This window comes from Dunckerocampus dactyliophorus, chromosome 2 (assembly GCF_027744805.1).
Source record: "Dunckerocampus dactyliophorus isolate RoL2022-P2 chromosome 2, RoL_Ddac_1.1, whole genome shotgun sequence".
In the NCBI taxonomy this organism is placed as follows: domain Eukaryota; kingdom Metazoa; phylum Chordata; class Actinopteri; order Syngnathiformes; family Syngnathidae; genus Dunckerocampus; species Dunckerocampus dactyliophorus.
Genome location: NC_072820.1, coordinates 42440226 through 42462796, shown reverse-complemented (window position 1 = coordinate 42462796; position 22571 = coordinate 42440226). Strand labels below are relative to the sequence as shown.

At 39.7% G+C, this 22571-nt stretch overlaps 2 protein-coding genes across 3 annotated transcripts in view; both read right to left on the bottom strand.

Annotated features, from left to right (window-relative positions):
- Positions 1 to 1488, bottom strand: part of LOC129167872 (urotensin-2 receptor) — a 115651-nt gene extending 114163 nt beyond the window's left edge. Inside the window, exon 1 of the mRNA XM_054752519.1 lies at positions 1405 to 1488. Within this exon, the coding sequence (XP_054608494.1) occupies positions 1405 to 1488 (84 nt within the window). The remainder of the gene's footprint in view (positions 1 to 1404) is intronic.
- LOC129177905 (urotensin-2 receptor) overlaps positions 1 to 20295 on the bottom strand; it is a 51052-nt gene extending 30757 nt beyond the window's left edge. For both annotated transcript variants that reach the window (XM_054769516.1, XM_054769515.1), the window contains exons 1-3: positions 19847 to 20295; positions 16162 to 16886; positions 11278 to 11656 (exon numbers count right to left, since the gene is read on the bottom strand). In XM_054769516.1, coding sequence (XP_054625491.1) covers positions 11279 to 11656; positions 16162 to 16875 — 1092 coding nt within the window. In that variant the 5' untranslated portion in view covers positions 16876 to 16886; positions 19847 to 20295 and the 3' untranslated portion in view covers position 11278. The remainder of the gene's footprint in view (positions 1 to 11277; positions 11657 to 16161; positions 16887 to 19846) is intronic.
- Positions 20296 to 22571: the final 2276 nt, after the last annotated feature.

Below are 22571 nucleotides of genomic sequence, written 5' to 3'. Positions count from 1 at the left end.
ATTTTATTGTTATTTATTGCATACTGCCACACTTTGGACACCCATGCTGGTTTCACCAGGAAGACGAGGTGTGGCTAGGCGAGGGAGGAGTGTGTCCAAGTTCTGTCATCTTGTCTCTGTAGTAGGGATGTTGGATAATATCGGCCTACTGATATTATCGGCCCGATATTAACATAAAAATGCAATATCGGTCGATATCGGTATTGGGATATTCCGTATAATGAAAATCGATGCTGTGTGTATATATATATGCCTATGGGCTCCCGTACTTGCTGTCATGGAGGCATCCAGTGGCGCAAATACATCTGTGTTATTCCTCACCGTCGGAACTGGGCTTGATATGTTGAAACCACGGGCGTGGGTGTGCTGTAGATAGCACCGAAATATAATAAAATATAATTTAATGGAACAAATATTAGAATTGAAGATGTAAATGTAGGTCAGTGCTTCTTGTAGTGGTTAGGCCAGCAGAGAAGACCTTACTGGCCCTGACTGCTACTGTTTCTTAATGTTTGTTACTCAGGATCAAAATATTAAAGGCAAAATCTCAAAATCATTCAATGATCTAAAAAAATGGTCAAAATAAAAAGCATGGTTTCACAATAGTCTAAATTTGTAAGCAAAACATTGCTTCAAATGTTACAGCCTCTGGCTTTATTACTCGTGCCAAAAAAGTTTTTCCAAAAATGATATTGTATTATCCTTTGTTGCATCTCATAAACTGGAAGCAGCAGTCCGAAACCTTTACTTCAAGATATATACTGTAGATAGATAGATCTCCAAGAGAAATGTTGCAGGTTTGTTGAGAGATGGACGAGTGATTGACTCAAGGTAAATCCCTTATGATAACTTCTTGAATGCTGCAACATTCACATTTCATTGTGTTATTGTTACCTTAGCTATTGGAACGCTTGCAGAAGTGTTCTGTAAGTTGCCGCATAAGGCAACAATTTGCTGCTTGGCTACTACATGTTGGACCCCTTGGAGGAGGGATCAGGATGACTACATGCCACCTTTTCTGGAACAGAATGGGCCTCAGGAACCTTTTAGTTCAGGAGCTACAATTGCCAATAACTAAAATTGGAAAGTGGAAAAGCGCTTCTAATAATGTGATGATGACATACATGCCAATTAAATGTCATTTCATGTCGGGTTTGTATCTTTGAGGAGATGGTTTTACAGACTGAAGTGATTCCATATGAAAAATAAAGAAAGGTTATTACAGAAGTTGGCCGTCATGGGGAAAGTGATATTACTCTTCTTCTTTTTTTTTTTTACAAGGTCAGCATCCATCTCGGAATGGCAGCCTGAATATGAAAAACTGATACCTCTGCCATTGCACTGACTGCAAATATTGAACAAATATCAATCAGGATGAGTGACCATCTCCACGGCTCATCTCACATGGTCAACCAGCAAGTGATGACTGGTGATGAAGGGCAGTGCGGTGGTTAAAGATCCCTCTCGCAGCTCCTCACACTGAATCATTCTATAACACCTTCCGGTCTGTCATATCTGTCATAGTCCAGAAACAATTTCCATCATGAAATGAGACCAAGAAAACAAAATAGATTTTTACCAAAAGTCCAAACTGTATGCATATGCCAGACGGTTCTGTTTTGGGTCTGAAGATAACACATACCGAGCTATCCGAAATAGTATATATTGCTGAGAACACACACACACACACACACAAACATGCACGGACACTAGTTTCAAGCAATTCAATTATATTGACAAGGTTTGCCAAATTTTCTATGGGGGTGAGCACGACAGTTTACGTATCTCTAGTGGTATAACAGTACATGCTTCTGCCTTTCCTGGCCCAGGTTGCATCGGGAAGGGCATCCGGCGTAAAAACTAAGCCAAAACCAACGCTTGCTGCGGCGACCCTTGACAGGAAAAAGCTGAACGTGACTAAGAAATAAAAAACATGACAACTTGTAAATTAGCCGTCGCAAATGAATTGGACAGGAAATAATGTGAACGGTTTCCCAGCAATGGGTGGACTGTCGGGACTGTGTCAGTGGATGGATAGACGGACTTTGAGGTCGTTTGGTTTATCATATCATTATTTTCATGATGCTGTAATAGTGCAAAGGGACATCTACTTACAAGTAATGCCCGTTTATTATCTGAGACCAAGAGGAAGGAAATATACTGTAACACAAGAGGTACTAGGATGGTAGTGCTTGGTAGCTGCAATGACTTAAAAACAAATACTGCTTAATGTCCACTTGTTACGGCAAAAGAGTTAGAGATAATTACGCCAAAAATAACCAAGAATGTCGGGAGGCTTTGGCCGGCACACTTGTGTCTAATTTTCCAAATCAGTTCAAAGTTGGCTTACAAGAATGATGTAAAAAAATGATCTTGCCACAAAAAAATAAGACAACTTTAAAGGAAAACTGCACTTAAAAAAAAAAAAAAATTTGCTCAGCATCCACAATCCTTATGTGAAACTTACACGTCTTTCCCTTTTCCGTGCGCTTTAAAGAGCGAAAAAGAGCTGGCCTGAGGCAGCTAATAATGCATGTCATGGGACGCATCTATTTCGACTATAAAACCCACAAAAAAAATCAAAAAATGCCAACAATGTTCCAATAACATAACGTGACATACTGTAATAACAAATTTACAGCAGCATTATTATTGTAGGATCTAACACCGAAGAAGTACTTTGTTTGCGTAGTGACACAGCGCCTCACACCAAGGGGTAATGTAAGCTAATGGAGTTGCTGCATCGCCTGTGAATTTGAATATGATTTACCAGCTAAAGAGAGAACACAAGTCTTGCCCTGAAAATACAGCCATCCCAGCAGTCGGCATCCCAGCAAGAGCGGACTTTGTAAGTAGCTGTTTTATTATGCTTTTATTTTGTCAATTAAACATTTAGCACTAGTGCTATATGCTAACGATATGAGAATGACTTAGTGTTTCACTATAGCTGGATCCCTTGCACCCAGCAACGTTATCCTCTGCTTCTGGGGACTAAAAGTAAAAAGTACGTAGTAACCGTCGTCAGCTCTCACGTCAGCTCTCAAATGCTCTTAGCAAACGTTACAGAAGTAACGTTCGTTGCTATGGATTTGTGTAATCAATGCGTTCAGGAAGGAATCTCCTGTAATGCTTAAAATGACCAAAATACTGTATGTATGACACGTTATCATGAATGTACCAGCTACTACATGGGCACACCATGTATATAAAATAATAAAATGTTGTTGAAGGTTTATAATAGTTAATAGTAAATAGTTAATAGAGGGCTCTACAGGCAGACAGATTGTTAGCTAACTCATGCTAGCAGGTTCTCTCTATTTAGAACGCACAGAATAGAGAAAGGAACATTGGCGACAACGGGAGAGTTTGGCCAGCTTTTCTCATTCAAATAAAATTCAACAAATATGACATAAAATGTATATTTTTAAGACATCTTGAGACCATGTAAGATTGACGTGACCTCAGCTACAATAGAGCACATCACATTGGAGACAAATCCAAAGCCTCTTAGCACAATGGCCTAAAAACATCAATTAACATTCCTAGTTTCCAAAATGAATTAAGTCAGTGTAATCACAAAAGGCCTTTGACAATCATGGAAGTACAAAAGAGGCATTGTATGTGCATGTATAGATGACCTCTAATTTAGTGTGTCAGGAGACAGGGATCCAACTGCTATTATGTTTGTCAGTTAAGATCAGTTCAATAAGCCCTTGTCTCTTCTTTACCCGTTTGTCACAGATAAGGATAGCATGAAAGTAGCGCTGACTTTAGCAGTACTGGTCTGGGATTAAAACGGTTTTAGATTGAAAAAAAAAAAGGTTATTTAGCTCTAATAGGGGTCAAGGCCTTTCACTCTTGAACTCTGTGGAATTTATGGTGAAAATGTGTGTTTTGTGCTACACAGAATCTTGTGGGATTGGGCATTGCAGCTAAGTAAAACATTTTACAGCCATAGCACTGAGATAAAGGAAGGACGTGGCCTTGAACTTGGAAGAAAGAATTTCACATTGGGCCCAGTTTTTGTGGTTGTAACTTCACTTTTTGGAGTTCAAATTTGAACCATTTTCTACGATCACCTGGCTTACTTGTGTCCTGCGTGTGAATATGTAAATGTAATACTCAATGATGCCTTATAATTTCAATACATTTAAAGTATGCCTTTCCCCTTTCTTAGAACTATCTGTACCCCACAAGGTGAGAGCCTGCATGAAGTGCCATGAAACTCTTGGTTAATCATTGATTTATCAGTTCATTGTTGCAGCGCTAATGATACACGTCTATTTGCTAAGTCTGGAGAAAGTCTGGAATTTTGAAATGTCATATCCGTAGGAACCCTGCAGAGATATTTTCTCAAGGAACCTTTTATGAGCCACTTGAGAATTTAAGAGTAAAACACGCTGCACTGTTGACTCTTTCACAATACAATCATCAAAGGCAATAAATAAATACCACATGAAAACCCATAAAACAAAACTAAGCTTTTATCATTCTCAGAAGTTAAATATGTTCCAAACTGACTTGCCATGAATGAGTGAGTTTCTGAAAGACCATTTATCGTAAAATGTATTTTCCAAAGGGCACCAGTACGAAAGGATAAACCATTTTTCTGTTTATAAGGAAATGAATAATGAATAAAATGTCACTGTGAAACTCTGAAGTATAAAATGCCTGCTTTTACATCTTTCATCAGTCAGCTACTGAGTCATATATCATACACTATATTTTATAATTCTATATTTTTATTGAAGGGAGGTTTCAAGTTCAAAGAATCCATTCCTATCTTGGGTTATTGAACCATGGAAACATTTTCATCTGAGCTCCCTTGTTTCGCCTTTCATGTCCCTTCAAATGAAATGATAGATTTTTGCCAGGCATGCGGGCACGCGGCACCACACTTTTTTTTTTTATCTCATTTTGTTCAGACTTTTGTACTTTCTTTTTCGGCTACCAAGTAGATATAATCATTTTTGCTCAGTTGTGGCCAGAAGAGGGGGAGTAAATTCAGCTCCTCTGTGCGTTTAACAATGGTGGTGATTGTGTCGGCCTGAGGGCGGCCAGGGAATAATGAATGGAGGAAAGGTTTATTTTGTGAACAAATCGTCATCCTGGTCACACCTTTCACTCCATCTTCATGTCCTTTGGCGGAAACTTACCTACACTTGATTTGTCTCAAAGCAAGTTTTTGTATCACGTGCTAGATTTTACTTCTCATGTCTCATGTCACATTATTAGGTACACTTGTGACCATGCTAGCTGTTAGCATGCCAGCTATTAGCATTGTTAGCATTTCCCTTTTGATGGAATACTTACATGGTTAAGTTGCAGTTAGCAAGTTCTGTACATAGTACTTACTTGGCGTTAGCTTTGTGGGTTTTAGTATCCTTTATATCACACTGAGATTTAGCAATTTAGCTCTTCCATACATTTTCTATACTGCTTCTCCACACTTCTCGCAGGGGCATGCTGGAGCCTATCCCAGCTGACTTCGGGCAACAGGCGGGGTACAGCCTGGACTGGTCGCCAGCCAATGGCAGGGCACATATAGACAAACAACCATTCACACTCACATTCATACCTATGGACAATTTAGAGTCTCCAATTAACCTAATCTGCATGTTTTTGGATGTGGGAGGAAACCGGAGTACCTGGAGGAAACTCACGCACACACGGGGAGAACATGCAAACTCCACACAGAAATGCCCCAGGGGAGAATCGAACCCGATCTTCCCGATCTCCAGACTGTTACTGTGTTGGACAACATGCTAACCACTAGATCACCGTGCGGCCCAATTTAGGTTTTGTCCAATAAATAGATAACTGCAGGTTACTGTCATGCCAGCTGTTAACATGCAAACTATAAGCATTATCAGCATTTCCATTTTATTGGGATAAAGTACATCCCTGCATATCTGCGGATTTCTTTTCTCTGCTTTAAGTTGTCTTTTTTTATGATAAAAAGTAGAAAGTGGTTTGATGGCGCCATCTGCAGGGGAAAAGATTGCTGCAGCTTTCAATCCAACAGAGGCGGATGCCTCACAAGTCAGTTCACGCAAGATTTTCTAAGATGATTTGACACGACATCATGTGTAGCTGCACATTTTTTAAGTACAATACTGTATACCTGTAATTGTTTGGGAATGTGTAAAACTGAATTTTAAATGTGTTGAACTCATTTAATTCCAAAGACATAGTTATACGTTTTTATAAACCCCAATGCCCGATCCCAACAACGTATTTATACGTCTTTTATGTTTTTTTGTGCAAAAAGAGGTGATGACGCAACTCTTCACTAATGCATGTCACTTTCAGAGCAATTTTAAGCAATAAAAACGGCCACAAAGTGGCAGAAGTGCATTTGATAAGAGCTCGGCAGGGCTCATAGATGGAAAAATCACACATGGCAGGATGGAGGCAGTGAAGGAGCGTGGAGGAGTGTAGTGTGCAGAAGGTTACGCATAGTAGGGAATTTTAATGCATGCACACGCACACACACGCGTGCACGCACATAGTTCATTTCCAAATGTGAAAATTATAAATAGTCCATGGTGTTATATTCGTAAAGAAATTATTTTGTTGCAAACAACCACTTTTTTGTGTTGTGGTGTTGGTATAATTGTTTTGCTATTGAGATGTCACAAAAGCAAAAAATATTTGTGTCAAAGTGAAAGTTATACTTGAAATCTATCTTTTCACAAAAAGCTAGTTTTCTCCCTTTTCTCGTCGGGAACTGATATTTTCCTGATACTTACCTATCTTCTCCTGCTGATTACTGAAGAACGGAAAAATGTTTGTTTTTTTTTTCTGGTGAAAGCCGGGATTCTAATCTTTCTTTTGGTAGGTTCCATGTTGATATAGCCATAGAACGCGATATTATGTGCGACTTGAAAATCAGTCAAAGTCTTCTAAAATGGCCGGTACTGAAGGGGTTGTCAGTTGTCACTCGTTTATCGCAGTTAATTGATTTCACAATCGACCGTGATAAGTGAATTTCAAATATTTTTGTGGTTAGAGCATAGTAAACCTTTTATGACTTTGTAAATACGTTTTTTAGAATTATTAGAGCCCTGTAGACATGACATAACACCCCTATAGTCACCTTTGCACTACTATTATTATTTGTTTACACCACATGGCGCAGAGAGACAGCCGCCACTAGCATACCGAGCTACCGAGCTAATTAGTAAGCCTCTCCAATTTACCTATTCTAAACTTAAGAAAGAGTTTCGAACAGAGTGGGGAAGAGGGACAAAGTAAGAAGCCAAAAAATTACCGCTTCCACACGGAATGGGAGGAGAACTTTTTTTCACCCTATCACAGGGGTGCCAAACTTGTTTTCATTGAGGACCGCATCGCGGTAATGGCTGCCCTTAAAGGGCCACTTGTAATTGTCAATATATATCAACATGAATATAACCTCATAATATTATTACACAATTGCCCATGCATGCATTCGATTCTTATATTTTTACTAACTAATTGATGGATAACTTGCTTTGAAATGAGAAGTGAAGTGAGAATGTCAAGGTGACAAGCAGTCATTCAAGTATTTACGGCATTTGTGGTAACAAAAAATGCTTGGAATATGCATGATCAGATAATGTTAAAGTTCAGAAGAACTGCACTCAGTACAATTCTTCTGTCAAAATGAAAGAAGAAATACATTTAGAAGGAAAAAGGTGACGTGCATTATTGACACACATTATTTCCAGGCTTTCATGGGCCTCATCATGCCCCAGGACATTGAGTTTGACACATGTGCTCTGTCGTGTCGGACATGACTCCAAGCACTGTTAAGGTAATGTAATCTAAGATAATGTCTAATCAGTGTACCATTAGTGACTAGAATACAACATATGATTTGTCTTCCAATAATTTTTGACTAATAATAGGCCATAGTCAGTCACAAAGCAGCGATCATTTATTCATTCATTCATTTTTAAAAACTGAACCCATGCTGTCTGCACTGAAGTCATGCGAGTCTACCACTAAACGAGGGGTTTGCAACCCGCAGCTCTTTTATTCCTCTGCTGTGGCTCCAGCTGGCCTCTGTGTAGTAACTACGCCATCTCGTTTGATGCCATTATGAGCCTTTCAAAGCTCCGAGTTGAAGTGGATCATCTGCCGTGCAATTCTCCGTTGAAACGTGAGTCAGTGTTTTCTCGTGAGTCAACTATTTAGCTTGTTAGCTTCTTTTGTCGCTAATTAACAATAGCAACTAAAGCGACACGGGGGGAGTGGCACTGGAATTGGAACTAATCGAAGTGTTTGTTGCAACACTTCCTTTGCGAATGTTGATCCGAAATCGGTGAAGAAGGCTTAAGAAACATGACTAATTGCCAGGTGGCATCAAGAGTGGCTCGTCGCTCTACCAGAAGTAACAGGAAGACAGAAAAGAAATGTGACGATGCGCTTAAGGAAATTATATGTATAACGTTACCTTCAATTTAGTGGTCAAATAGGTTTTGTGGCTCCAAGTGAGTTTTAATTTGGTGGAAACGGTCCCAAATGGCTCTTTTAATGCCAAAGGTTGCTGACCCGCGCACTAAACCATCAGTGACTTCTGTAATAATGGTTTCATATAAGCGATGCATCATAAAGCAGCTTTTTTTGTACGGTTGAAATTACTAGGTGTTGTGTGTAATTATGTGGTAAAGTCCATTTGGAAAATTGTCTTGCAACATCATTGTACCTTTTAGTGAATAATGGATTAAAATGCTCATTTCACCAAAACACATTAATCTTGTTATTTTCGCCATGAAAAATAACACTTTTTCCTGTGTTTGATGTGTGCTTGAAATATTTACGTTTTTTTTTTAGCTTTCTAGAAGGAGACTGGAGAAGAAGGGGGAAGGGACATTTTGTCAACAACCCTCCCACCTGGAAATGCCAATGGAATATATTGGTTTCTATATTGTGTGGTGCAGTTTTGGTTGAATTGATGTTGTTTGTTATATATGTTTTAATATTATGCTATTTGATATTAGGCTTTTGAGCACTCGAGGAGACGGAGCATATTTTGAGGACACTTGTTTTGATACTGCGCCTCAGATAATGGAAACTTTGGTACTTAACGTGTATTACCAGAGTGTGCCTCTGCCATCAGCTGTCCCGACTATCGTTCTTCTAACCAGACAGGGGAAAACACAGGCACTGACGCAAATGAAAATACACAAAAAGTCAAAAACCCAGAAGACATCCAACCGTGGAAAAATGTGCCAAGGTGGCAGTAAGTAAATCCACATTTTTTCTAGTAGATAGTGTCTACAAATCTTGTCATGTCATGTCATGTCAAATTTCAAGGCAAAAATAAAAATCACAAAAATTAATTAATTGATAAATTATCACTGTTTTGTGGTTGACTATGTCCTATTATTATCAAAAATACTAAAAGACTAGTTTTATCTAGTAATGTTACATTGATGGACATGAGGAAGGAGAGGAGACCTCATCAGTCACTATTCATCCCGGTGCTTGAAGAGGAGCGGGCGAGCAGGTTTAAGTACCTCGGGGTCCACATTACTGAGGACTTCACATGGACACTCAACACCACACAGCTGGTCAAAAAGGCTCAACAGCGGCTGTACTTTCTGAGGAGAATGAGGAAGTTTGGAATGTCGACCAAGATCCTCAGCAACTTCTACAGCTGCACCGTGGAGAGCATCTCGACCAACTGTATCACTGTGTGGTACGGCAACACTACAGCCATGGACCGCAAATGCCGGCAGAGAGTGATTAAGACAGGACAACTCGTCTAAAGAACTTGTTCTACCCCACTGGCATCAGACTCTTAAACAGCTGATCAGAACATTACACTGCAGAGACTTTAATAGCAACCTGAATACTTGAAATACTCTCATTGCACAGCACACAGCTCTTTCCTTTGTACAGTATATACCATTTTTATGCCTTAATATTCAACTTGTTTATTTTACTTTTGTCTTTTTTTACACTATGTTTTACTATTCTTCTACCTATACTACTTTTTTAATGCTGGTATTCTGAGTGGACAGCAAAGTAAGAATTTCATTGTACAGGGAAACGTGTTTCTTTACTGTGCACATGGCAATAAACACTTTGAATCTTGAATCTTGATGAGACATGACGTTATATTACATTACCTTCACACTGTCAGTAGGCCGAATGGTGGCCTAGTGATTAGTATGTTGGCCACACAGTCAGGAGATCTGTAAGAGCTGGCTTTGTATCTGCATTTGGGCATCTCTGTGTGAAGTTTTTCGTGATCTCTCCATGCATGGGTTTTCTCTGAGTACTCTGCCTTCCTCCCACATTCCAGAAATATGCATGTTGGCTTAATTGGAGATTCTAACTTGTCCATAGGTGTGAATGATTTTTTGTTTATAGGTGTCCTGCGATTGGCTGATTACCAGCCCAGGGTGTACCCTGCCTCCTGCCCAAAGTCAACTGGGAAAGGCTACCCATGACCCTGACCCACCAAGCATAAGTGGCACAGAAAATCAATGAATACATGAAGTCACCAATGACATGTGTGACATAATAAAGTGAAAAAAAGTTCTCCTCCCATTCCGTGTGGAAGTGGTAAGTTTATGACTTCTTACTTTGGCCTTCTTTCCCACTCCGTTTGAAATACATACATTTAGAATAAGTATATTGGAGAGGCTAACCTGGTAGTGTTATTTCAGTAGGTAGTGTCGATATCACCCTAATAATGGTAAAAACAGTCTTTAGAAAGTCATAAACAGGTTTTCTGCGCTCTAACTATGAAAATACTCTGTTTGTTAATATTGAATCTTCCTCAGCGGAAATTCAGTGATTGTGGTCTGTCTGGGAGCCAGTTAACTGTGATAAACGAGGGACACATAAATGTATTCCGACATACTGTATTATTATTAAAAAAAAACAAACAACAAAGGTTGAATTCATGCAAATGTGAATTATTTATGAGTGTAATACAAACTTAGAAAGTCAAAGTCAATACAATGTTAAGTAATTAACCCCATCAAAATATGCAATTATCGTGTGCCATTTGGAAAATATTAGTCACTTTGAGGATTGGGCCTTTTTACTCCACGTCTCCCCCTACGGCGATGAAGTGGAATTTACTTTTAAGCCTCATAAGTACAAACCAATGAAACAAAGTCAAGCATTGCTAATGCTAATGTACAGTAACGGTAACAGGTGTCCACCATTATAAAGCATTACAATAGGTAAAAAAAATCCTCCCTTTAATTTGCATCAGACGAGCACCCACTTGAACAAAAGTAAATCAAAAAGTCATAAAAAACGTGTGCCTACCTTACAAACTGCTGTTGTGTGCACGCAAGGAGGCTGTGTGCGTGAGCATGAAGCTCTCTGTACACTGCTGACTGCTAGAGGATGGTGACCGGCGTGGTGAGCGATGAAAACGACTCCTCCGGTTAAAATAGCTGCCAGCTGACCAGGAACGGTTGTGCTTCCTCAAGTACTCCTTGTGGTTCTTGGTGAGAAGAGTGTATAGAAATGGGTTGATGCAGCTGTTGGAGTACGTCAGACATGTCGTCAGGTAATTGATGTTGCGCTTGGCTTTGTAGGACAGGGGCAGCGATGGATGGAACTGGCCCAGAAGTTGCCAGATCCAAAAGGGCAAGAAACATGCCCAGAAGAGGAGCACAATGGTAAAAATCAGGTAGAGAACCTTTGGGTGGCATAAGAGAAAACAGATAAACAATTAAAAACCATTGAGCACATTAAAATAACAGCATGTATTATGACTAGGGCTGTCAAAGTTAACACGTTAACAACGAGTAAACAAGAATTTCCTTTAACGCCATTATTTATTTTACGTGCGATTAACGTGTATACGTCCTGTTTGACCCTCGGTCCACACCGTAGTTTGAGAAAAGGCAGCAGTGTTGCAGTTAATATTGAGCCACAAATGGGAACAAATACTGAGCAGACAAAGCAATGGGTATTTTGAATGATAGGTTTAGCTCCAGTATTTGTTTGTCTCTTTTAACAAGACCAAAGTTTTTAGCACTATACTGTCGCTCTGAGTTGTGTTGTCACGTTGATTCTCAAATGCCACTTGCTGGGCTCAGTTGAAATAAATGAAGAAGCAAGAGAATGTCCTAGAGCACTGCAGGTATTGTTTATTATCAGTTACGATATACTGTCGTACCTTGGCATACGAGTGTCCAAACTAACGAGTGTACAAGCTGTCTATCGGCTGCGAGCTAAAATTTGGGTTACGAACTGCATAGCCGAAGGCAGCTATTTGGAGGGCTTGTGTCACTTTAGTATGTGGGAACAAAGGCGGAAGTGAGCGAGCACACACTCAGCGCTCAATGAGATGGTAGTAAAGGCTCGCGAGGAAATTTATTAACATTATTAATATTATTATTATTTATTAGCAATTTATTAGCGTTTGTGCTTGAACTGCTGTGTTTGTCAAAGAGGACAGAATAAAAGTTGCATGTTTCGAGACCCGCAGTGTCATACTGCCACGCTGCAGACGTGGAAGAGTGATTGCGTATGTGTATGTGAAATAGTGTAGTGAAAAGTGAAGTATAAGCTATATAGCCTATATAGCCTGACTGCACTACAGTATATACAGTATACAGTATATGGGCACAGTCCAAGTTCTCTTGATCATTTTATTCTTTTTAAGTTGTCTATTTATTTTTTTTCATTTCACTTGGTTGGTTTTTGCAAAAATTATTTGCAACGTTAGTCAAAATTATATTTTGTGAGATTGTTTGCTTGAAGAGAATGATATTTCAATATTGGACGGTTTAGCTTAACAATGTCTACTTATTGTAAATTGTGTTTGTTTTTTATACATTGAGGTTCATTTTGTGTCGAACTGTTGAGAACAAGAGAATGTTTAATAAACAAAGATTTGCATAAAACTAACATATTTTCCAGTCTCATGTTGATAGGTGTGTTAAAAACTTTAAAATGATCCTTTCAAAGGTACACTTATAGATAAAAACTTCTTTCTAGTGGCAAGTAATTCTGATCAATTACAAGTTAACAAAATGTGATTAATCGCGATTACATCTTTTAATAAATTGACAGCCTTAAAATGACTATATTACCATCGGCAGCAATAGGGTAACTATTAAGGTAATTCTATGGTTCTTTCTTTCACTTTCTTGCACACTGTGAAATATCCATATGTACCAAAATGCGTGACAACAAACCATGTGATATTATTTTCCTTCTCTATTGGTTACTGGCAACCATTAGGGTGTACAGTTTGCTGTATGAACATGTGAGTGGATCAGTACCTGTAATTATAACATGGAACAAAACTAATCTTTGTCAACTTTATTAACTATATTGACAATCTATCATGCTTCAGTAGACCAGAAAATCGTTCACTTTCAGAGGACATCTTGCTGTCTTCTCCTCCATCCTGCTATCATGCTTTTAAATTCAAATGTAATTCGGCTGCAACGGAAAGTCAAAGCAAACAATTTGAGTGCTCAATCTCGGTGGACTGATTGATAGCCATGATTAAACTGATCACGCTGCATGTTCAGGTCTCTGCTGTTTCACTAAAGGCCAAAGTTGTTAGTAGTGCAAGTGGTGCAGACTGTCTAAACAAATCAAGAAGAAACCATTATAGACATAATGTGGACATGAAATATTAACGTTAGATCGATACTGTGAATGTTTGAACTATGTTAAATTAACCGCAAAGAGGAAGCAGTTTAAGATTGGACAGACACTGTTATTCCCAAGATTTTAGTTATATTTAACCACTTTAATAATGATTTGTAGTGCACGAGAAAGGATATTCAAAAGTTTATTTTTGGGTGGCATATATTAATGGTTAAAATATTTCACAAGAATTTTATTGCATAGCAGAACTACCTGTTTTACCTTGCATATGACAATAAAACTCCTGAATCTTGAATATCTTTGTGACTTCTCAACAAACACAGGCGAACAAACACCAGCTACCCCTCCCTCCCTTCCTTCGCTCATCCAATCACCAGCCAGAAGTCAGCCAGGATGCATTTGCGATCTTACAAAAAGTCAGATATTTTGAGCATTGCAAAGGGAGCCACAACAAAGAACTATGGGTTGCCAACCCCTGCCCTGTACTGTATATACAGTACTTATATGGAATATTCCCGTCATACTCATGTTTATGTATTATAGAGCAGTGGTTCTCAACTGGTTTGGCTGAGGGACCCACCATCCTCCTTCAATGACGAGCGGCGACCCAAACTGATGACGTTTTAAACGTAAACTTCTCAAATATCTTATTTATTTTATCAATTTTATCAATTGTTGTAACAGGTAACATTTTACAATTTTTACAAGTGTTTTTTTGTATTTTACTCCATGTGTAATGTTTTGCGGCCTCAGACTATTATTTTTTTTTACTGGAATTGGAGGGAAAATGCTCTTTTGATGGTAAAAGTTGCAGACCCATGAAATGCCTATTCCATACAGCATATCCAGTCACGTGACCAGAAGAGACGAGCCGACAAGCCCACATACATATCTGAACACTTCAACTGACTCACTCCAATCGACATTGTCCTGATATTTTTTTGTATTTTACTCCAAAATACTCAAATTTTGGGTCTGTTACAGAGCATAGGTCCAGTATGGAGTCACAACAGCACTATAGTCGTCCCTCGCTACATTGCAGTTCGATCATTGTGCCCTCACTCTATTGCGGTTTTCCAAAACCGGCACGACTGTATCGTATAGCCCTTTGTCCCGCTAGAACTGCATGAGCTCTATTTGTCTTAAAACTAAGAGCATAACTATTTGTTATCCCCTCAGCCGACATAATGTGTTCCTTTTTGGATTTATCGGATCAATCAAATCAGAATAACTCATTTGTTGTTATGGGAGAGTGACAAATGGTGTGACGTATTTTATTACTCAGTGTGGATATATACAGCATGTCCACCCTTTGACGTATGCACTAATGGCTTTCCTAATTACTGGATTGTGATTCTGAAGCTGATGGCCTGATCATGGTCACTCAGATGGCTTCCTGCTACGTGCGCTATGTGGTTATGTATGCTCTTATCAGGCGTCCACTTGATATGAGTCAACTGGTGGTGACATCTGTTGCCAATGTGTTTGTTGAGAAAGAGCTGGGCAGAAGCACACACTGATCAGTTTATGTTGTATGTACGATAATAGTAGTAATAGTAAAATCTGTTGAAAATTGCTACAGACAGACTTTTGACTTTTAGACCCAACTCGCCAAAGAATTTTGGCTCAGATATTCGTCAAAAATCAACACTTATTTTCATTCTATGGGAACAATCAATAATTTCTCAAAGTTTGCTGAATTTTTTATTGGTAGTGGGGCCAGATATTTGATGATTTGACATTTATCTTCCCCTACTTTGGCCATATTGTGTCTGACATCTTTCAAGGTCAGTGTTATTTTTCATTGACATAATCCCTCCAGGTTGTGAAGATGATATATTTCACATTTGCAGTCATTAAAAACATATACAGTACCTACCAAATGCGTAATATTTGAGATTGACTACCTCAGCAAATGTGGGTCTGATACCAGTGATACAGAATCATACACATAACCTTTCTGCATGGTTAATGTAACGCAAGTTGATCAAAATTCCTCTGTAGCAACGATTGTGTGAATATTGGGACTAAACAAAAATTCTTTCACTGACAGGAGAGCGAAGGAGTGCTTCTGCTGCCGAGACTTTACTCAAAGGTAAATAAAAAGAGGATCTGTGAGACAAAATCAAGCAAATCCCAATGTCAACTACAGCAGTAACAAGAAAATCTGAAACTTTAACAGAGGATGCACTGTTGCAGCTTTTATTTTGAAGCGACACTGATTCAATTATTGTTTGTTAATATCATTGTATTGTTTGTATAGTCAAAACTTGCATTATTTATGTGACATTTGGTCCTGTTTTTTGTTTTAAAAAATTAAAATTGAAGACCCCTGCTCTATAGGGCAGTGCAAAAGTCTTAGACCACCACTAGGTTTGTTGTTTTAATGAGGATGTTTTAAGTATGTGTAACATGATGTATCATTATAAAAAGTAAGGCAGATGGTGTAAGCAGGAAGTCTGTGTTTGGCTGAGTATAAGTTTTACATGTTAATTCTAGCATTGCAAACACGACAAATGTAATGGTGCTTAATTACATTACTGTTTTGTTTACATTATGTTGAGATCCACTTACCTTCTGATTGGGAAGCTTATTGGTCTGTTTGAAGGTCTCTGTCTGTGAAACCCAGTAAGTCCGAGCAAGCTGGATGTAAAGATAGCCAATGATCAGTCCGGGGGCAACAATGCTTGTACAAAAGAGGAAGGTGATGTAAATCTTGTAGGACAGAGGTAACAAGGTGGGAAGACACATAGCCTTGTTGCCCACTGTCATTAACTGAATGCTCACGATCATTGGTAATGTAAGGATAAGAGAAGCAGCCCAGACTAGCAGAGCGATGGCCTTCCGATAACTTTTAGACCGTTTCACTGTATCCAGTGGTTTGAGAACTGCAAAGTAGCGCTCAGTGCTCATGATGGTCAGTGTGAAGATACTGGCATGCATGGTCAGAAAGTCCATGCTGATAAGGATCCGACAGCCAATGTCCCCAAAGTACCACCCTTTTAGGAAGTGTGTGCACACTACAAACGGGATGGTGAGCAGATATAACAGATCTGCCAAAGCTAAGTTGATGATGTAAATGTACATTGATGCTGCATTCCGCATTGAATGGCACATAACCACAAGGGTGTAGATGTTTCCCAAGACTCCCACAAGGCACATGATGGAGAGAATAGTGCCGATGGTGAAGGTGGCGGCTGTGTCCTCATGAGAGCTCTGAGGTGTGTCTGTGGCATTGGTGCTCCTTTCCACCAGGACTCCCACAGACTCCATGGACACAGTGGTCATCTCTGAAGATACTGGAAGAGAAATGGAAGGGGTTGATACACTTGACAGTGCTATCCATGGATTAATCAATTTTCTATTATTTTTTTCAGGGTCATGGCAGGGCAGGCTGAAACCGAGCTGTCTGAACACGAAAGGGGGACTATACCTTGGATTGATCACTAGTCAGTCAAGGGGAGATTGTGAATGGGGACGTTGAATGGAAATTGAGCCCATGAGATTTGCACAAAAGTAACAGAGAGAGGTAGAATATGGACAAAAATCAAGAAAAAGGAATTTAAATAAAATTTTAGGAATTCATTTGTATCAGGGTAAAATTGGTATTTACTCCCCAAGCAAACTGTGAGTCAGTACTTGGTAGAGAAACCATTTGTGCCAAACACGGAGGTCAGACGTTTCTTGTAGTTTGTCACCAGGGTTTTGCACATCTCAGGATCTTTACAGATACTATGCAAATATATGTAATTCAGGACTGATCCTTTACCTTTCTCAGAATCGCCCATACGTTGGTTGCTATGGGATTAACTTAAAGGTTACGTGCATTAACACCTATAGTATGAAATGGCAATCAAGATCAGTGGTCATCTTTCTGCTGCGGCGCTAGCTGGTTTATGCTTTTGTGTAGTCACAATGTCGTCCCTTCTGACGCTGTCACGATCCTTTCAAACTTCTGCATCAGGGTTGAATGAGTGCCATGCCGTTCTCCATCAATTTTTTCAATGAGTCATCTCATTTTGATCCGAAATTGGAGGAGAAGGCCTTCAAGAAGGTGAACACGCTCTGAAAGACTCAAATACAGACAAAAAAGGACTACAACCTGTAATAATGTCAACCAATCACAGCCTTTATGCAAGGTTAGACTTTTGTGGAGGTGCACCTCAAGCTAGAGGGCCGAGAAAGCTAGCCTCCCTGCAGAAGCATTAATAAGCTGTACCCCTATGGATACATTGTGAAGTGAAGGTCAAGAGCAGCAATCACATTAACCAGGTGACAGAAATAATTTAATAAGCTATTATTTTTCCAAACATACTGTACATTATCATATCAAACCTGAACTGTTGTCGTTGTGTTTCATATTCAAGTTGACACTTGACTGCTATACTCCCACATGAGGAAATTAAGGAACTGAAAGACATTAATCATGATAAAAAACTGGCATTTCTTTGTTGTTGTTATTAATTAGGTGAATTATGCTACAGCTTTCATATTTCCTTCAAGTTAAACAGCATCCCCAAATAACCGAAAGAGGCTGTGTTCCAACTATGGTGGGATCACACTTTTCAGCCTTCCTGGTAAGGTCTATTCAGGGTTTCTGGAGAGGAGGATCCGCTGGATAGTTGAATCTTGGATTCAGGAGGAGCAGTGTGGTTTTCGTCCTTGTCATGAAACTGTGGACCAAATCTACACTCTCTCCTTGAGGGTGCATGGGAGTTTGCCAAACCAGTCTACATGTGTTTTGTGGACTTGGAAAAAGCATTCGGCCGAGTTCCTCAAGGAATTCTGTGGGGAATAGTCCGGGAATATGGGGTACCGGACCACCTAATTCAGGCGGTTTGTTCCCTGTATGTCAGAGTTTGGTTTGCATTGCCGGCAATAAGTCAAACCCATTTCCGGTGAGGGTTGGACTCCACCAGGGCTGCGCTTTGTCACCGATTCTGTTCATTACTGTTATGGACAGAATTTCTAGGTTAGCCAGGACATTCAGGGGTTCCGCTTTGGTGGCTGCAGGATTGGGTCTCTGCTTTTTGCAGATGATGTGGTTCTACTGGCTACTTCTACTTAAACTCTCACTGGATCGGTTTGCAGCTGAGTGTGAAGCGGTTGGCATGAGAATCAGCACCTCCAAATCCGAGTCCATGGTTCTCACTGGGAAAAGGGTGGAGTGCCATCTCTGGGATGGGGACGAGATCCTGCCCCGAGTGGAGGAGTTTAAGTACCTCGGAGTACTCTTGTTCACGCGTGAGGGGAGGATAGAACGCAAGATCAACAGGCGGATTGGTGCAGCCTGTGTTTGTAGTTTATTGATTTCATAAATTAACACACTACAGTTATCATATTTAAAGCATACTGTATGTTTAAGGAATCTATGTATGTTGTGTTATCTTCTATTTAGTGGTCCACTCAAAGTGAGTTTTAATTTGGTGGAAATGGGCCCAAATGACTCTTAATGCTAAAGGTTTGCAACCCCTGGTGTAGGTCAACTAAACAGAATGTAACATATGATATGTTTTATAATTTATTTATTATTATTGTTTACTTCCGTGTTGTCACTGCACTCTTTTATTTTCTGTACTGACTTGTAGGAACTCAATAGGAATTGGAATCTGTGGTGTAAATCCTGCTTTGGACCCTGGACTGATTGCCTTTTAATCACATGGCGATTTTGAATGGAACGTTGCTTGGGAATCGATTCCAAGGCAGATACACCAAAAGTCATGTGTGAACTACTACACTAAAAACGGCCCTCTTGTATCATTACCTTGTAGACACAGATTATTTTTTTTCATACCCTGAGGCACCTCAGACTGTTTGTGTATGTGAGGAGACTAAACTTGGACAGCAGCCATTCTGAGATAAATGAGATAGCCAACACGCTGTATACTTCTCAGCCAGCTCTGAAAATAGCTCTGAGTTTATGCCAAGTGAGTTTTTACACCATGTGCTGTTTGATTCAAAGACAAGACCTCTAGCTATCTGTGATTTATATTGCAAGAATAATGAGAATGTTATTCCTGATTAAAGTTAATTGATAATATCCTGGAAGAGAGTGATTTATCGTTGCCTGAGCTCTGGACCGTAACAATAAAATGTATCATGAATGTATGAGTGCACCATCAAGGGATTTTTACTAAGAAGCTAAACACCTCTTTCTAAATCAGGTCTTGTTTAAAAACCCTAAAAGCCTCTCCTTCCACGCTGTGTGCCCTTAATGGCTAAAAAGTTGAACAACATCACTAAACTAAATATGCATCACCTGTGTTGTCTTGCTGGAAAGAAGACTTCAGCACTTTGCTGCAGGTCCATCCGTCATGCTTTTGTCTCAGTTTTCCCTTTGAAACTTTCCACTTATCTCAAAAAATTTCACACTCCACAAAAGACCCAAAACAGCTTCACCCGGTCGTCTGCAAGATGAAAACAGCAGGTGGTGGAACAAAAAGAGAAAAAAATCAATAACTGTCCATCGAGTAGACTTGAGGGACACGACACAAAAAGATCTGCTACAACAGATATCCAAGCTTTACGGATGAGTCGCTCAAAGGGAAATAAAGTCCAAGGGGTCTACATGTGGTAGCAGCCTCAAAAGTTATCTTCTATTCCCTCAATTGAGCTTGGCAGCATAAACAAAAACATATCAAAAAACATATTCAAATCTAAAGCAGATGTTCAATGAACTGAAGATGAGGGTAGTGACAATCACATTGGGCTACCACTGGACTTGGAAACCCCCCCACCCTTTTGCTCGACAGAGCACGTGAGTGGGAGTGGGAGGTAGAGAGGTAGTGAGGGAGGGGAGAGGGACAGAGCCAGTGAGGCTCTCTTACTCAAAAAGTGGGAGGGAGATGACGAAGAAGAGGTACGTAGGATATGCACTCTGCTCTCTCTCTCTTTCTCCAGCACTGGTGCCATCTATTTCCGTATGATGTATAGCACAGGCACCTGAGAAACATTACACACTGGCATGGATACACACAAACAAATGCACTCAGTATGAATTAGGCACCACAGAGACAGACGGCACTCCTGGTTTGTTCAACAGTGAGATCCTGTAACAATTTCTATGAATGGAGCGAGTCAGGGTGGCTGTTACCTACCACTGCGTCACTTCTCCGCATTGCCATCAAGCCACTCTGCTGCACGGAGGTCACCCAAGCTTTTAATCGGTCAATGAAACAATGCATTCACAAAGCGCTACGTCCAAAAATGGTTTCTTCTAAAAAGATAATAATGCTCAATTATCCTTTGCTCAAAAAACACTGTGAGTATCTTCAGTATTAATTTTGCTCCGCTTTTTTTATTGAATTTTTCAAAGTAATGAGACACAGGAAAGCAGAAAACAGTAGGACAACAGTAGGAACTTGTTGTTTGACAAAAAACGACCTATATAACTATGTATGTAACTATTTAGATAATGTATGTCTCTGTGTATTTATGTGAGTATGCATCTACTGCATTTACCACCATATTTATTTTTTTTTACAAGGTTCCAAAGCCGAAGATGGGTGCATTTTTTTCAGTCCTGTTACCAAAACTCATGTGACATTTAAAAAGCATGTTGAAAAGCCTATCTACTTATTTCTTTGAAAAAGGGATTGGTTACATGTTCTTATAAATTACATTTCTGACAAAAGAAAATCAGGTATACACACAAGCCCCTTGACAACATTCAGTCATTTTTGCATTTTGAAGGAAACCTAAAACTTAAAACTTATCAAATTATTGAACACTTCTATAACTGATGGACCGATTTTAGAACTAACAATAAAGTAACAGGAATGAAAACTGGGTATCGGGAATGAAAAATGGCTATATAGATAGAAAACTAGGAATCAGGATGGAAAATTGGGTGTCAGGAACAGGTATTAGGAACATGTGCACGGCATGTGTGTGTGAGTGTGCATGTGTATGCTGTATGTGTGTATTAGTGCGTTCTTGTGTGAAAACAAACTTATCTGACCTTCTTAAGAGGCCCTCTCTGATTTGAACCAGACCTTTGACCCACCGTTTTCAGTCTCTATAAAGCAACCTGTGACAGGCTGCAGGGGTGGGATGACACATAGAACGTATTCATAGAGGTACCAAAGCATGTGGTCACACATTGGCCAGAAAAACCTGCTGAATAAAATGTTGTGCATGCAATGGACCTGGTGTGTTTCACTTGTATTTATGATGACATCAGGTTAGAGATCACCCTTGTACTTTACCATGTGTCTGTGTATGAATTTGTGCATGTATTGCCACTGCAAAACACCATCCATCCATCACCTATGCCGCCTCACTAGGGTCGCGGGTATGCTGGAGCCTATGCCAGCTGACTTCGGGCGAGAGGCGGGGTCACTGCAAGACACAAATCTAATATTCACATTCATACATTATGTTTACATTTACATATTTACATTAATTTACAAAATATGTGTGTCGTTACTTATTGTTTTTATGTAGAACTACACTGCACCACACTGAGATATGTTTTAATATCTGCTCAGGGAGGGTGTGGCCTAGCGGTTAGCATGTCAGTCTCACAGACAGGAGATTGAGGGTATTTTCCAGGTACTCCGGCTTCCTCCCACATTCCAACAACCACGCATTTTAGGCTAGTTGGAGACTCTAAATTGTCTATAAGCCCAAACTTCATTGTGAATGGTTGTTTGTCTATATGTGTCCTGTGTTTGACTGCCTACCAGTCCGCGGTGTACCCCGCCTCTCGCATGAAGCCAGCTGGGAAAGCCTTCATCTCCCCCGTGATCCTAATAAAGTCAAGCGGTATTGAAAATGGACGGATGGATGGGTATATGAGAGGGTCAAAATATTACAACCAGTTAGTGCCGTGCAATTCTACACCACTGTAAAGCATAATTGCACCGATAATCATTCTTAAATTAACACCTGCCGAGCAATGAAAAGCGAAACGAAACTGAGCTTTAAAGACTGTGAGTGTACCGTGCAGCAAGTGTATATATTGGAACAGTGTCTGTTTTTCT